General features: G+C 41.5%; 1 protein-coding gene across 1 annotated transcript in view; it reads left to right on the top strand.

Moving 5' to 3' along the window:
- Nucleotides 1–11,530, top strand: part of LOC311532182 (N-acetyllactosaminide alpha-1,3-galactosyltransferase-like) — a gene marked incomplete at its 3' end in the record, with an annotated part of 36,260 nt that extends 24,730 nt beyond the window's left edge. The window contains 4 exon segments of the mRNA XM_084650434.1: nt 10,841–11,032; nt 11,034–11,084; nt 11,086–11,251; nt 11,255–11,530. Coding sequence (XP_084506560.1) covers nt 10,841–11,032; nt 11,034–11,084; nt 11,086–11,251; nt 11,255–11,530 — 685 coding nt within the window.
- Between the last annotated feature and the right edge of the window lie 971 nt (nt 11,531–12,501).

Raw genomic sequence — 12,501 nt, 5'->3', positions numbered from 1 at the left:
ACTCTGGACTTATTTTTAAACCTTGGGAGTGCTACAGAAAACCAGCATGCTGTAATTTACAGCAAGGAAATTAGAAGCCTTTCCACTGTTATAAAATGCTTAAATGTGCACAGCACTTTTTAAAATGAACAAGGTGATGTGGTCCCACCTGTGTGGAACATATAAGGTTATGAACAGAAATATCAGGGCTGGCATTCAGATTTGGATGAAAGAGCAGTATAAGGGTGTGGAAGAAGTAGGTTTTAAGGAGGAAAGGATGGAAGTATATCTTAGAGGACAAGAGGAGGGACTCCCATGAAAGAGTGAGGGGAAAAGCAGAGAAAGAAGGCAGTAAGGCTTGGGAGGAGCAACAGGAGATGAGAAGAGGTGGATAGTAAGATGCCAGGTGAGGAGCTGACAGCTAGCAGTGTTAAAAATATTTAGAAGACTAAAGTCTATATTTAAACTTCCAAGTTTAAGATGCTATATTTTCATAACAATACTTAGGTTATGTGTGCATTTTTCAACTTCAGAGTGCTTTGCAAACTTTAGCTATTTCTTACAATACTCCTTGAAGCAAGGGATCATTGTTCCCACTTCAAAGATGGGGGAACGGAGACAGAGAGGTTGTGAGTGGTCAAAGCCACAGAAAGAGCGGGTATCAGAACCCGGTTTAGAACTCCTGTCAAGGTTCCTTCCCCACTCTGAACTCTAGGGTACAGATGTGGGGACCTGCATGAAAAACCTCCTAAGCTTATCTTTACCAGCTTAGGTCAAAACTTCCCCAAGGTACAAAATATTCCACCTGTTGTCCTTGGATTGGCCGCTACCATCACCAAACTAATACTGGTTACTGGGGAAGAGCTGTTTGGACGCGTCTTTCCCCCCAAAATACTTCCCAAAACCTTGCACCCCACTTCCTGGACAAGGTTTGGTAAAAAGCCTCACCAATTTGCCTAGGTGACTACAGACCCAGACCCTTGGATCTTAAGAACAATGAACAATCCTCCCAACACTTGCACCCCCCCTTTCCTGGGAAATGTTGGATAAAAAGCCTAACCAATTTGCATAGGTGACCACAGACCCAAACCCTTGGATCTGAGAACAATGAAAAAGCATTCAGTTCCAGCATGGATTCACCAAGGGAAGGTCATGCCTGACTAATCTAATCGCCTTTTATGATGAGATTACTGGTTCTGTGGATGAAGGGAAAGCAGTGGATGTATTGTTTCTTGACTTTAGCAAAGCTTTTGACACGGTCTCCCATAGTATTCTTGTCACCAAGTTAAGGAAGTATGGGCTGGATGAATGCACTATAAGGTGGGTAGAAAGCTGGCTAGATTGTCGGGCTCAACGGGTAGTGATCAATGGCTCCATGTCTAGTTGGCAGCCGGTATCAAGTGGAGTGCCCCAAGGGTCGGTCCTGGGGCCGGTTTTATTCAATATCTTCATAAATGATCTGGAGGATGGTGTGGATTGCACTCTCAGCAAATTTGCGGATGATACTAAACTGGGAGGAGTGGTAGATACGCTGGAGGGGAGGGATAGGATACAGAAGGACCTAGACCAATTGGAAGATTGGGCCAAAAGGAATCTGATGAGGTTCAATAAGGATAAGTGCAGGGTCCTGCACTTAGGACGGAAGAACCCAATGCACAGCTACAGACTAGGGACCGAATGGCTAGGCAGCAGTTCTGCGGAAAAGGACCTAGGGGTGACAGTGGACGAGAAGCTGGATATGAGTCAGCAGTGTGCCCTTGTTGCCAAGAAGGCCAATGGCATTTTGGGATGTATAAGTAGGGGCATAGCGAGCAGATCGAGGGACGTGATCGTTCCCCTCTATTCGACATTGGTGAGGCCTCATCTGGAGTACCGTGTCCAGTTTTGGGCCCCACACTTCAAGAAGGATGTGGATAAATTGGAGAGAGTCCAGCGAAGGGCAACAAAAATGATTAGGGGACTGGAACACATGAGTTATGAGGAGAGGCTGAGGGAGCTGGGATTGTTTAGCCTGCAGAAGAGAAGAATGAGGGGGGATTTGATAGCTGCTTTCAACTACCTGAAAGGGGGTTCCAAAGAGGATGGCTCTAGACTGTTCTCAATGGTAGCAGATGACCGAACGAGGAGTAATGGTCTCAAGTTGCAGTGGGGGAGGTTTAGATTGGATATTAGGAAAAACTTTTTCACTAAGAGGGTGGTGAAACACTGGAATGAGTTACCTAGGGAGGTGGTAGAATCTCCTTCCTTAGAGGTTTTTAAGGTCAGGCTTGACAAAGCCCTGGCTGGGATGATTTAACTGGGAATTGGTCCTGCTTTGAGCAGGGGGTTGGACTAGATGACCTTCTGGGGTCCCTTCCAACCCTGATATTCTATGATTCTATGATTCTTACAAGAAGACTTTTAATAAAAATAGAAGTAAATAGAAATAAAGAAATTACCCCTGTAAAATCAGGATGGTAGATATCTTACAGGGTAATTAGATTCAAAAACATAGAGAACCCCTCTAGGCAAAACCTTAAGTTACAAAAAAGATACACAGACAGAAATAGTTATTCTATTCAGCACAATTCTTTTCTCAGCCATTTAAAGAAATCATAATCTAACACATACCTAGCTAGATTACTTACTAAAAGTTCTAAGACTCCATTCCTGGTCTATCCCCAGCAGAAACCAGCATATAGACAGACACACAGACCCTTTGTTTCTCTCCCTCCTCCCAGCTTTTGAAAGTATCTTGTCTCCTCATTGGTCATTTTGGTCACGTGCCAGCGAGGTTACCTTTAGCTTCTTAACCCTTTACAGGTGAGAGGAGCTTTCCCCTGGCCAGGAGGGATTTCAAAGGGGTTTACCCTTCCCTTTATATTTATGACAACTCCATTTCTTGGTATTCCGTCCTGTGCGGTATTCAGAGCTCATAGTGCGAGTAGCCTGTTGGGCTTTTTATTTGAGCACTGTACAGTTTACATAAATTGCCCATAAAGTTGCCACTCACAGCATTAGAGAAACCTGCTGAGATTTTTCTTTCTGAAATTGCTTTTTACAGTACTTTACAAAAACTTTTGCTAATAATGCAAAGAGCAAGTAAATTATTGAAAATGAATTAGGGATGGCACTTCCAGAATAAATACTTTGGCTTTAGCCAAAACTTTAATTTCTGAATCAGCATGGCATGGTCCATAGTAGCCAAGCAATAATACCCTTCCTCTTCTTGCAGTTCTGTAGGTACCCCCTCCACTTTCCATAAGGAGACATTTCTCAAAGCATGATCTCAAAAATCCAGATTCTTAACTCTTCACTTGTGCTATCTTCTAATGAGCTATCTAACCCTTTGACACACACAACAATTGGACTCAGTATTACTGCTCCTGCTGTCATTTGATTTTTTATAAATACATTAATATATGGAAAATGAAGCCTAATATTTAAGGCATTTCTCCGGTTGACTTGAAATCTTAGTCTCTTTTTAAAAATTGCTGAATCCCTCTCCATGTCAGAATAAACTGAATATTGCATGCTGGACTATAACAGGCTACATGCTGACAAACCCCTATTAACTACATTGGGCTTGCCCAGGTTTGAAGATTGCATCAGGTTTGGCTCACTTTTTTCTTCCCTCTTTCTTCACAACATACTCTAATGTAAAAAGATTTCAATTTCATCTCTACTTATTGTGGCATATATACAGGAGCAGAGATGGCCAACGTGATATGGTTAATGCAATAACGTAAGGGGCTCATATTGAGAATACAAGCATATTTTCCATAATATACCTTATAACCATCTGTCTATATTAGCTTATGTGCCACAGGCATGTAAGAAGAACATCTGATGAAAAACAGAGGGTAGAACTCTTAGAAGATTTCCTTTGTATAGAACAGTGGTTCTCAAACTTTTGTACTAGTGACCCCTTTCAAATAACAAGCCTCTGAGTATGACCCGCCCTTATAAATTAAAAACACTCAATATATTTAACACCATTATAAATGCTGGATGCAAAGCGGGTTTGGGGTGGAGGCTGACAGCTTGCGACCCCGCATGTAATAACCTCCCGACCCCCAGTTTGAGAACCCCTGGTATAGAGTATACACAGCACTTGCATGTACCCCACTTCTTAAATATTATTGTGTAAAACGAAATTGTATTTACCTGTTAGCATACTATAAATAGCAAGTTTTAGAAGGTAATTATAACTAAACTGTAATGTTTTCTCTACTCAGAAATTCTGCATTATATGGCTCAAAGTCAAAAACAAATTTTTTTTTGTTTTGATTTATTCAAAATATGGTTGCCATTTTTTAAAATCAACCACTATTTCCTCTTTTAAAAAAAACCCCAAAAGCTCAGACTTCTAAAAGTTTAGAACCTAACTGCTGGTTTATTTTCCACTATTTTCTTGTTATTCTAAGAAAGTTTTCTTAATTATTCAGTCTGTTACATGTTGACATGGATATGTAACACTTTTCAAGCACACACAATTCTATATTATGTACATACATTTATATACCCACTCTTTATATATCAGACATGCAATGGTTGAGACAATCTTGAATCACAAGCACCCAAGAAGTTTAATTTTCTCAGACTGCACAGTTTGGAGTTTATTATGAAATATTACAGGACCAAATTCAGAAGTGACAGATGGTAGATGATGCAATTTACACTGAGAAGACAGAAGGGTGGGGTTGTAGCAGGAGCAGCACACTAAAGTTGTAAAATAATGCAGCTTCCCCAGCTCATCTTGTTTGAGAAGTGTAAGATCCAGTGTCCATTCTTCCTCCCCTGACTTTCTTCAAATCCTACTACTCCTGTTTTATAGTTACTGTTCAGTAGTTCTGAGCCATGTCAAGGTTCCATAATCATGAACTGGAACTTTATTAAAGCCAAGTGATTTTTAAAAAAGGCAGGACTGGTGTAAGAAAAGTCAATGTGGAGTCAAAACCCTCCCCTTGCAAAAACCTCACAGTTTTTCTATACCCATCACCTCTGGAGGAGTTGGAGGCCATGGCCCTTCCCAACGTTAGAGGTCTTCATAGAGATAGGAGTCATCCTGCAGGAATACCTGCCACTCCGCTTGTCCGCTTCTCCTCCCAGACAGACGGCTCTAGCAGGAGCCATACTAAGATTGCATGGGGTCCCCCACAGCTCTTCTTTGGAGACGTAATTCACCATTATTTCCTGTAATGTATATGACTTGGATAATATCCCTTTAAATTGTTTTTGAAACGTCTAGGGGTACAGCGTCTTCTAAGTTTCATAGAACCCTGCCAGAGTACGAGTATATGTAACTAGGCCTTGCATGTTGTATATAGTTGGTGTAAACAGTTATTTTGATCCCACCATGCCTGTGTGGTTCCTTCCTGTTACGTTTCTTGTGTAAAGACCAAAAGAGAACACTAATCTGCTGAAATCTTGCATTCTGCAAGGCACAATGCTGTGCAAAGCAGCACCTTCCTATCTCTACTCCCTGTTGCCACACATCTCTGAACCTGACAGAGGCCCTTCCATGTGGAATGGAGGGGTTCCCCCTTCTAGGCAGAACCAAATGAGACACTTTGGATGTGGGTTAAATCTCCACTGTATTTATTTTATAACATGAGCATTAGATGCCAGTGACTGCAAATGATACAACTATGAATGCTAGCGTTGTCCCTCTGAGATGTCTGAAATTAGTTTACCCCCAAGAACTCCAGCAGAGCACTTTCCCTCACAGGACTGTGCTGAAAAATTTTGTCCCCAGGACAATTCCAAAGCCTCCAAAGACCTGATTCAGGCAAGAAAATCAACTGCCATCAAAGAAGACTAGTGACCACTACACAAATTGTCCTCAGTGTTTTCTCCATAGGGGAAGAAAACTCATCTACAAACAGTAATCACATACTTATTAATTAAGACAATACAGAAACAGCAACTGGTATCTATAAACCATATATTGATCAGATATCTCTAACAGATCATATATGGGCTGTAACTACATTTGATGGAGGAGAGAAACTGTCTCTAGAACACTCTGCTTCAACACAGTACTGTGGCTAATAAGCTGACTATTAAAAAACAAAAGTAAAGAGATCAGAATTCAAGAAAAGATTATGTAAGTACAGGCTCTGCCAGGGACATAAAGGAGAGTTAATACTGATGCAAGAATTTCAGCTTTGGGAATGGGTGTGACCCTGAACTTCTACAGAAGTCTCTCAAATCTCTCAAACTCAGTGGAATTTTTGCCTTCATAAGGACAAGGGATTGGATTTAATAAAACTTATTTAACAGCCCACAGTTATCTTCTGAACATGCTAAAATTCAGCCCCTTGGCTGCTTCTATTTAACAATTTTTAAAGCAGATAAGAACAGAAAAATTATGTAAATTTGTTAACCAAAATCTATTCTCACTTTTCCAGGGAAAAAATTAAAACCTCTCTTGGCTTTCTTCTGTTTCTTATTGTTACAGGTATAGTCCAGCACCCACTTTTGGCCTCTTGTCAAACAGCTGTAAGGGGATCCAGCTGCTGAATCTCATGTTTTAAGCCCTCAGAGTCTTAATGGAGCCACGGCTATGCCCCTGTCTTAGGGTCTCTGAGCACATTTTTGGGGTGCAGCTCTCAGGAGGCAGTGCAACAAAAGACCTGGTCACTCCCTGGAACCAGTGCTGAGCCCTCAGACTGCCCCTGCAATCTCTTAAACACACCCTCTCCCAGAACTCCACCATGTGAATCTTCTGATTTACCATTTATAACTTCAAGAGCAATGTGATAGGTATAACGTGAAACATAAGACACTTTGCACAACATTCTAACGTGCTATTGCTCTTTAATAGTAAAAGAAATAGACATCTATACAAAAATAATAAACATTATATGCATTTCCTGCCTCAGTTTCCTCACTAATCCAGAGCATTCTTTGGGCTTGTGTCAGGGTCCTCTCTGAGATCCAAGATCCTTCCCTGGCAGCTTCATAACTTCTGTTCCAAGACAGGGAGCCTCTTCCCCCTAACCTTGGGGTTCTCAAACTGGGGGTTGGGACCTCTCAGGGGGTTGTGAGGTTATTACAAGGCGGGTTGCGAGCTGTCAGCCTCCACCCCAAACCCGACTTTGCCTCCAGCATTTATAATGGTGTTAAATATGTAAAGAAGTGTTTTTAGTTTAAAAGGGAGGGGGGGTCGCACACAGAGGCTTGCTATGTGAAAGGGGTCACCAGTACAAAAGTTTTGAGAACCACTGCCCTAGCTCATCTTCTGTGACTTTGGTCCATCTCCTCCTCTTCTCCTGTCCAAAATTTCCTGTGTGGCTCTGAGTCATCCCCCTTGAGTCCTTTTAATAACCGCCCACTTTGTCACCTCTTTTTGTCCTGCTTGGAGAATTTCCACTCTCCAGACTAGCAAGCTCATTGTCCTCAAGGTGTTTCCCCTTGAATAGCTGATGGCCCTACCATTGTCCTTGCTTTGGCAGAGACATGACACGACCCTGCCAGTCTATGGTGGATTCCACATTTATATAGAGGCTTTCAGTGATACAGCAATTTTCATAGTAACACCTTCATAATATCAACCAGAAATCACGAGTACAGACAGATTTCCCAAATTGTCCCACTTATCAAGTGTATAATTAAGGGAGGAAAAAATCCTGTTGAGTTGTTAGAAACTTATTGCAGTCACAAACTAAACTTCCAGTAGCCAATTCTTCCTAAAATGTTCCCACTCCATCTAGTGAGGAATTTCTGGCATGGAAATTCTTTTATTATTACCCTCTCTGGTGGTTTCCAAGGAATCTGTTTGAACATTAAGCAGATAATTCAAGCTCGTTAACAAGATCTGAAGACTGCAATCATTTTATCCCCCACCTGCTGTAAATTCAGACTAAGTCACTTTTCTGTCCGTATTTTTCAGCTACAAGCCAAGACATTAACATTTTTGATCAATGGCAGAAGTGGTTTTCTGAATATACAGAAGTATAAAGTCAACATGTTCCATTTAAAAAGGTTTTGCAAGAGCTTTTTAAAGTTCAGGGATGCTGTCTGGATTCAAATGGAGATGGCTGCAGATGCTGGCAGTTTCTTTTGATACTTGCATTTTAACATGGCAGGTTTGCTGCCTTAAAAACAGTTGTTTGTTCTTGGAAATTATGAGGCATGAAAGCAGGGAGTCTTGTGTTCCAGTAATCTATACTGTTGTTCCAATGAGCCACTCTATCCCAGAAAACAAAGGTCAAAGACATATGGTTCCTGAGAACCTTTCTGGAGCTACACACATTTATAGATACATTTTAAAATAAAGGGCTTTATTCTGTTCCAACTGGTATGAATAGGAGCAGAACAGGCCCAAAGAGGAGCAACTAAAACTATAGTAATTTTTACAGTTTAATAAGAATAAAGTAGAATGAAGATGCAACTTTACTTTACTTCACTAACTACCCTAACATTAATAATTAAGTTATAAGTTAACAGTTTGACATTATAGGTGGAACTGGTAACACCACCAATTAATAAAATTGCCCAACACTTCCCATTATAAAACACTGTTTTTAGCACCACATAACTTTACTAAATTTAAACTGTTTGGGCTGCAATTTTCCATGCTAGCTGGAAATTTTGTCCAAAATGTTTCAGCTGTTTCCAGGAATTAAGCTTTGTAAAAATGTTGTTTTGCCCATGTTAAAAAAATGTGGTGTCCTTTTCTTTGAGAATGTCTTGCACTTCCATGGTTTGGAGGAACTTGAAATTTGGCAGGAGATAGCCATTGTGTCATTGATGTGCCTTTTGCTAATCCATGAAAATCTACCCAAATTTGGACAAGTTATCAACCTTAGAAAAACTGCAGTTCGCACATGCTAAGTAGAGATTTGCTAGAGCTTTACAGCTAAAATCTGAAGATTTGGTCACATTGAGCGTGCTGCAGACCAGGGCTATAGGTGGCTGATGAGCTGCAGGCCAAGCTGGGTCTGGTACTTGAAATGAAAGCAAGGGAAACTGTCTCCTGTGTTCTCAGTGGTCCCCCAGCTGGCGCCCAGGCACTGAGAAGGAGGAAGTTGCCTCATTAAAATACTCTCTGGCTCTGAAAAGAGCCAGATGGGGGAGTAAATTGGACAAGCAACTTGAGGTAGTTGTGGGGGGGAGAGGCGGGGGAGAGAAAAAGAATCTGAGAGTTTGGGGGAGGCTGGAAGCCAAGGGAGGAAATTGGGGGGCAAATGACTGAGATTGGATGAGGGACTGGCTGGGCAAAGAGTAGGACTGGGAACCAGTGGGGTAGAAGTGAGCGTAATAAATCTAATGGTGAGCCAGTGTGTGTGTGGGAGAATTGGGACTGGTTGGTCAAAAAGATGGGGCCAAGGAGCTGATGGGAGTTGAGTGGACACTGAGATTGGGACTTTGAGATGAGAAATGGGAACATCAGTAGGGGGTGGGAGGGGAGCTGGCTGCGCAAGGGGACTGGGATAAGAAGCCTGAGGAGCAGAGACTGGGACCGGCTAATGAAGAGACAGGACTGAGACAGAAGAGCATGAAACAGAAGAGGTTAAGCTTTGGGGCAAATGGGCAGAAGAGTCTATGCCCACTAAAGCCTGGAATGGAACCCGTGATTCTCAGTGTTCTTCTGCTGTCAGCAAATATCTGTGAAAACCACTGGCAAAAATATGTCTCATCCCCCTCCTAGTGCTGGTCCACATAGAGGATGACGACCTACTACCATCAGTCACTCTGTTAGACCAAGTAGCAGAGTTCTGTGTGGTGGATCTAAAGGTTCCAGTTCTAATGATCAAACATGAGCGTGTGAATATGATGCCCCATGATGGAATTTGTTTTTTCAATTTGTTTTTTTAAATACCTAGGAAATTACACACACAACCTATATGAAAAGAACATTCTTAAGGTTGCAAATCAGGGACTCAGTAGTTAAGAAATGCTAGGACCCCTACTCCATTCAATGCACAGGATGGATCTGCTCAAGGGAAGAACCAGGATTGTTTAGTAAAGGAGGTAGGGGGCCTACAGACAACAATCTAATTAGTTGGAAGATATGGAGAGGATGTGGCAGGGTATTGCAGGAAGAGAAAGAACAGTTTCATGGTTAAGGCAGTTGAATGGGGCCTGGGAGAATTAGATTCTATCTCTGCCTTTACCACAGAGTTTGTGTGATGCAACTCTCTTAAACCCAACTTGCCTCAGTTGGGTCCTCATTTTCTGGGTGCCTGTCTTGAGATGCTGGGGTCTGACTTGCAGAAGTGCTGAGCACTCACATTTGTAAATGAGGTCAATGGAAGCTATGCTTTGAACGTATGAAGTGCTACATAATGCTTAATACTCTGAAAAATAATTTCTAGAAATTGAAGGATTGTCAACATGGTGCATTAGTCTGCACCAGAGGGGTGTAAATTCTAGTGTACACTACTGTGTTATGCACTAACCTGGCCCAGGCGGACCCTGCTGGCATGCACTAAAAGTTCCCAAGTGCAGCGTTTCTCAAACTGGAGTCCACGAGGGTATTCCAGGGGGTCCGCAGGCCACGCTGATCAACTCCTTCCACTTCCTCCCAGCATCTCCTACAAGCTGGGAAACAACTGTTTCCCAGCATGCAGGAAAAGCTCGGAGGGCGGGGAAGGGTGTGTAAAGAGGCAGGGAAGAGGAGGGGCGGAGCATGGGCGGGAAGAGATGGGGCAGGGCTGGGGCCTTGGGGCAAGGGGTGGAGTGGGGAGTTTGGGGGTCTGCAGCAAAATTTTAAATCAAAATGGGGATCCTTGAGTTGCTAAAGTTTGAGAACCACTGCTCTAAGGGAATACTGTTGAAACAGGATTACATTAACATGAATGTGGCCTACTGACTCTAGTTTATTCCCCAACTGTAGATAAAGAAAGTTAATGATTTTCCCATTTTTTTCTAGGTATCTCGATAAGTATTTAAAAACCTTCTTAATATCTGCAGACAGTTTCTTCATGGTTGGCCATAAAGTGATTTTCTACGTTATGGTGGATGATCTCTCGAAAATGCCTTTGATAGAACTGGGACCCCTGTGGACATCTAAACTATTCCAAGTTAATAAAGAAAGCCGATGGCAAGATATAAGTATGATGCGCTAAGACCATAGGGGACCTTATTGAAAGCCACATCAAGTATGAAGTAGACTTTGTTTTGTATGGACGTGGATCAAGTTTTCCAGAGTGACTATGGTTTGGAGACGCTTGATGAGTCTGTAGCACAGCTCCAAGCTTGGTTTTACAAGGCAGATAAAGAGAAATTCACTTATGAGAGAAATCCCCAGTCAACAGCTTATATTCCGTTGATGCAGGGGGACTAGTATTATCATGCTGCTGTCTTTGGAGGTACTCCTCTTCGTGTTTTCAACCTTACCAGGGAATGTTATGAAGGCATTAAAAAAGACAAAGAAAGGAACACTGAGGCAATATGGCATGATGAAAGCCACTTAAACAAATATTATTTTATAAACAAGCCTACTAAACTGTTATCTCCGGAATACTGCTGGGATTACAAAATTGGCAAAAATAGTGATATAAAAAATGTAAAGTTATCATGGATGCCAAAGAAATATGATGAGGTCAGAAGTAACTCCTAATTTATAAAGGATCCTGGGAGAGTAGCATTGGAAAGTCTAATCTGCTGTAGTTCAGAGTCTGATCATGACATGACCAATAGATGGTAGAAAAATTAACATTTTTTTAAAATGTAGTTCCATAAACTGCAAGATAAGCCAAAATGTATTCCTCATCTTTTTGAATAATTTACTGATGCTGGAGAATTATATGTAAATATAAAGTAATTTTAGAACATATTGGTAGGGGATGGAAAACACTTGACCTTGTTTATCATGAAAAACACATCCAGCAGAGATTTGGTAAAAATCCGATTTAATAAAATTAATTTATGCTAGCGGGCAAGGCGGAAAGGAAAATACTGGGTAAAAAATTTACACTGATTAGATCCACTGCTGCTGTCCAAGTCTTCTACATATCTCTTCTCACTTTCATAAAAGGAGAAGATGCCTTTGACTCAACAGTAGAAATCTCTTAAAAAAGCAAAGCTGTCATACTGCTTTTGAGTTTGCAGTTATCCATTGTCTGCCTACAGTGTGATTTCTCAATGTCTCTGGAGTATAACACTGTGTTTAGAAAGTTACATGTTCCTCTGTTATTTGTTATAATCAGAGTGGTATGGTCTACAGCCTGAGTACAGATCAGGGACTGAGGAGCAATTGAGTTCTAAGTACTGATTTGCTGTGTGGCTTTAGGCAACTTGCTTATCCTTTCCTCCAATTTACCCTTGTAAAATGGGAATATTACAATATATACCTACCTCATAGAGATGCTGAGGATTATTTGATGTTTCAAAGGCACTATTACATCTCCTCTTTTGAACAAGAACAGGGCACCAAAGAGATGGAAGAAATGATTGCCCTGAATCAACCTCCATTCAGCTAAAGGGGGATTGAGTGGCGTGCAGTGGAGGGGAAGAGTAACCACTGTAGAGAGATTCTTGTAGTATGAGGTCTAATCACATGACTCCTATTTATGTTGATCCTAAAATGCC

Source organism: Lepidochelys olivacea, assembly GCF_965140295.1.
Source record: "Lepidochelys olivacea isolate rLepOli2 genome assembly, chromosome: 16".
In the NCBI taxonomy this organism is placed as follows: domain Eukaryota; kingdom Metazoa; phylum Chordata; order Testudines; family Cheloniidae; genus Lepidochelys; species Lepidochelys olivacea.
The sequence above is the reverse complement of the archived record's forward strand: the minus strand, read 5'-3'. Positions and strand labels throughout refer to the sequence as shown.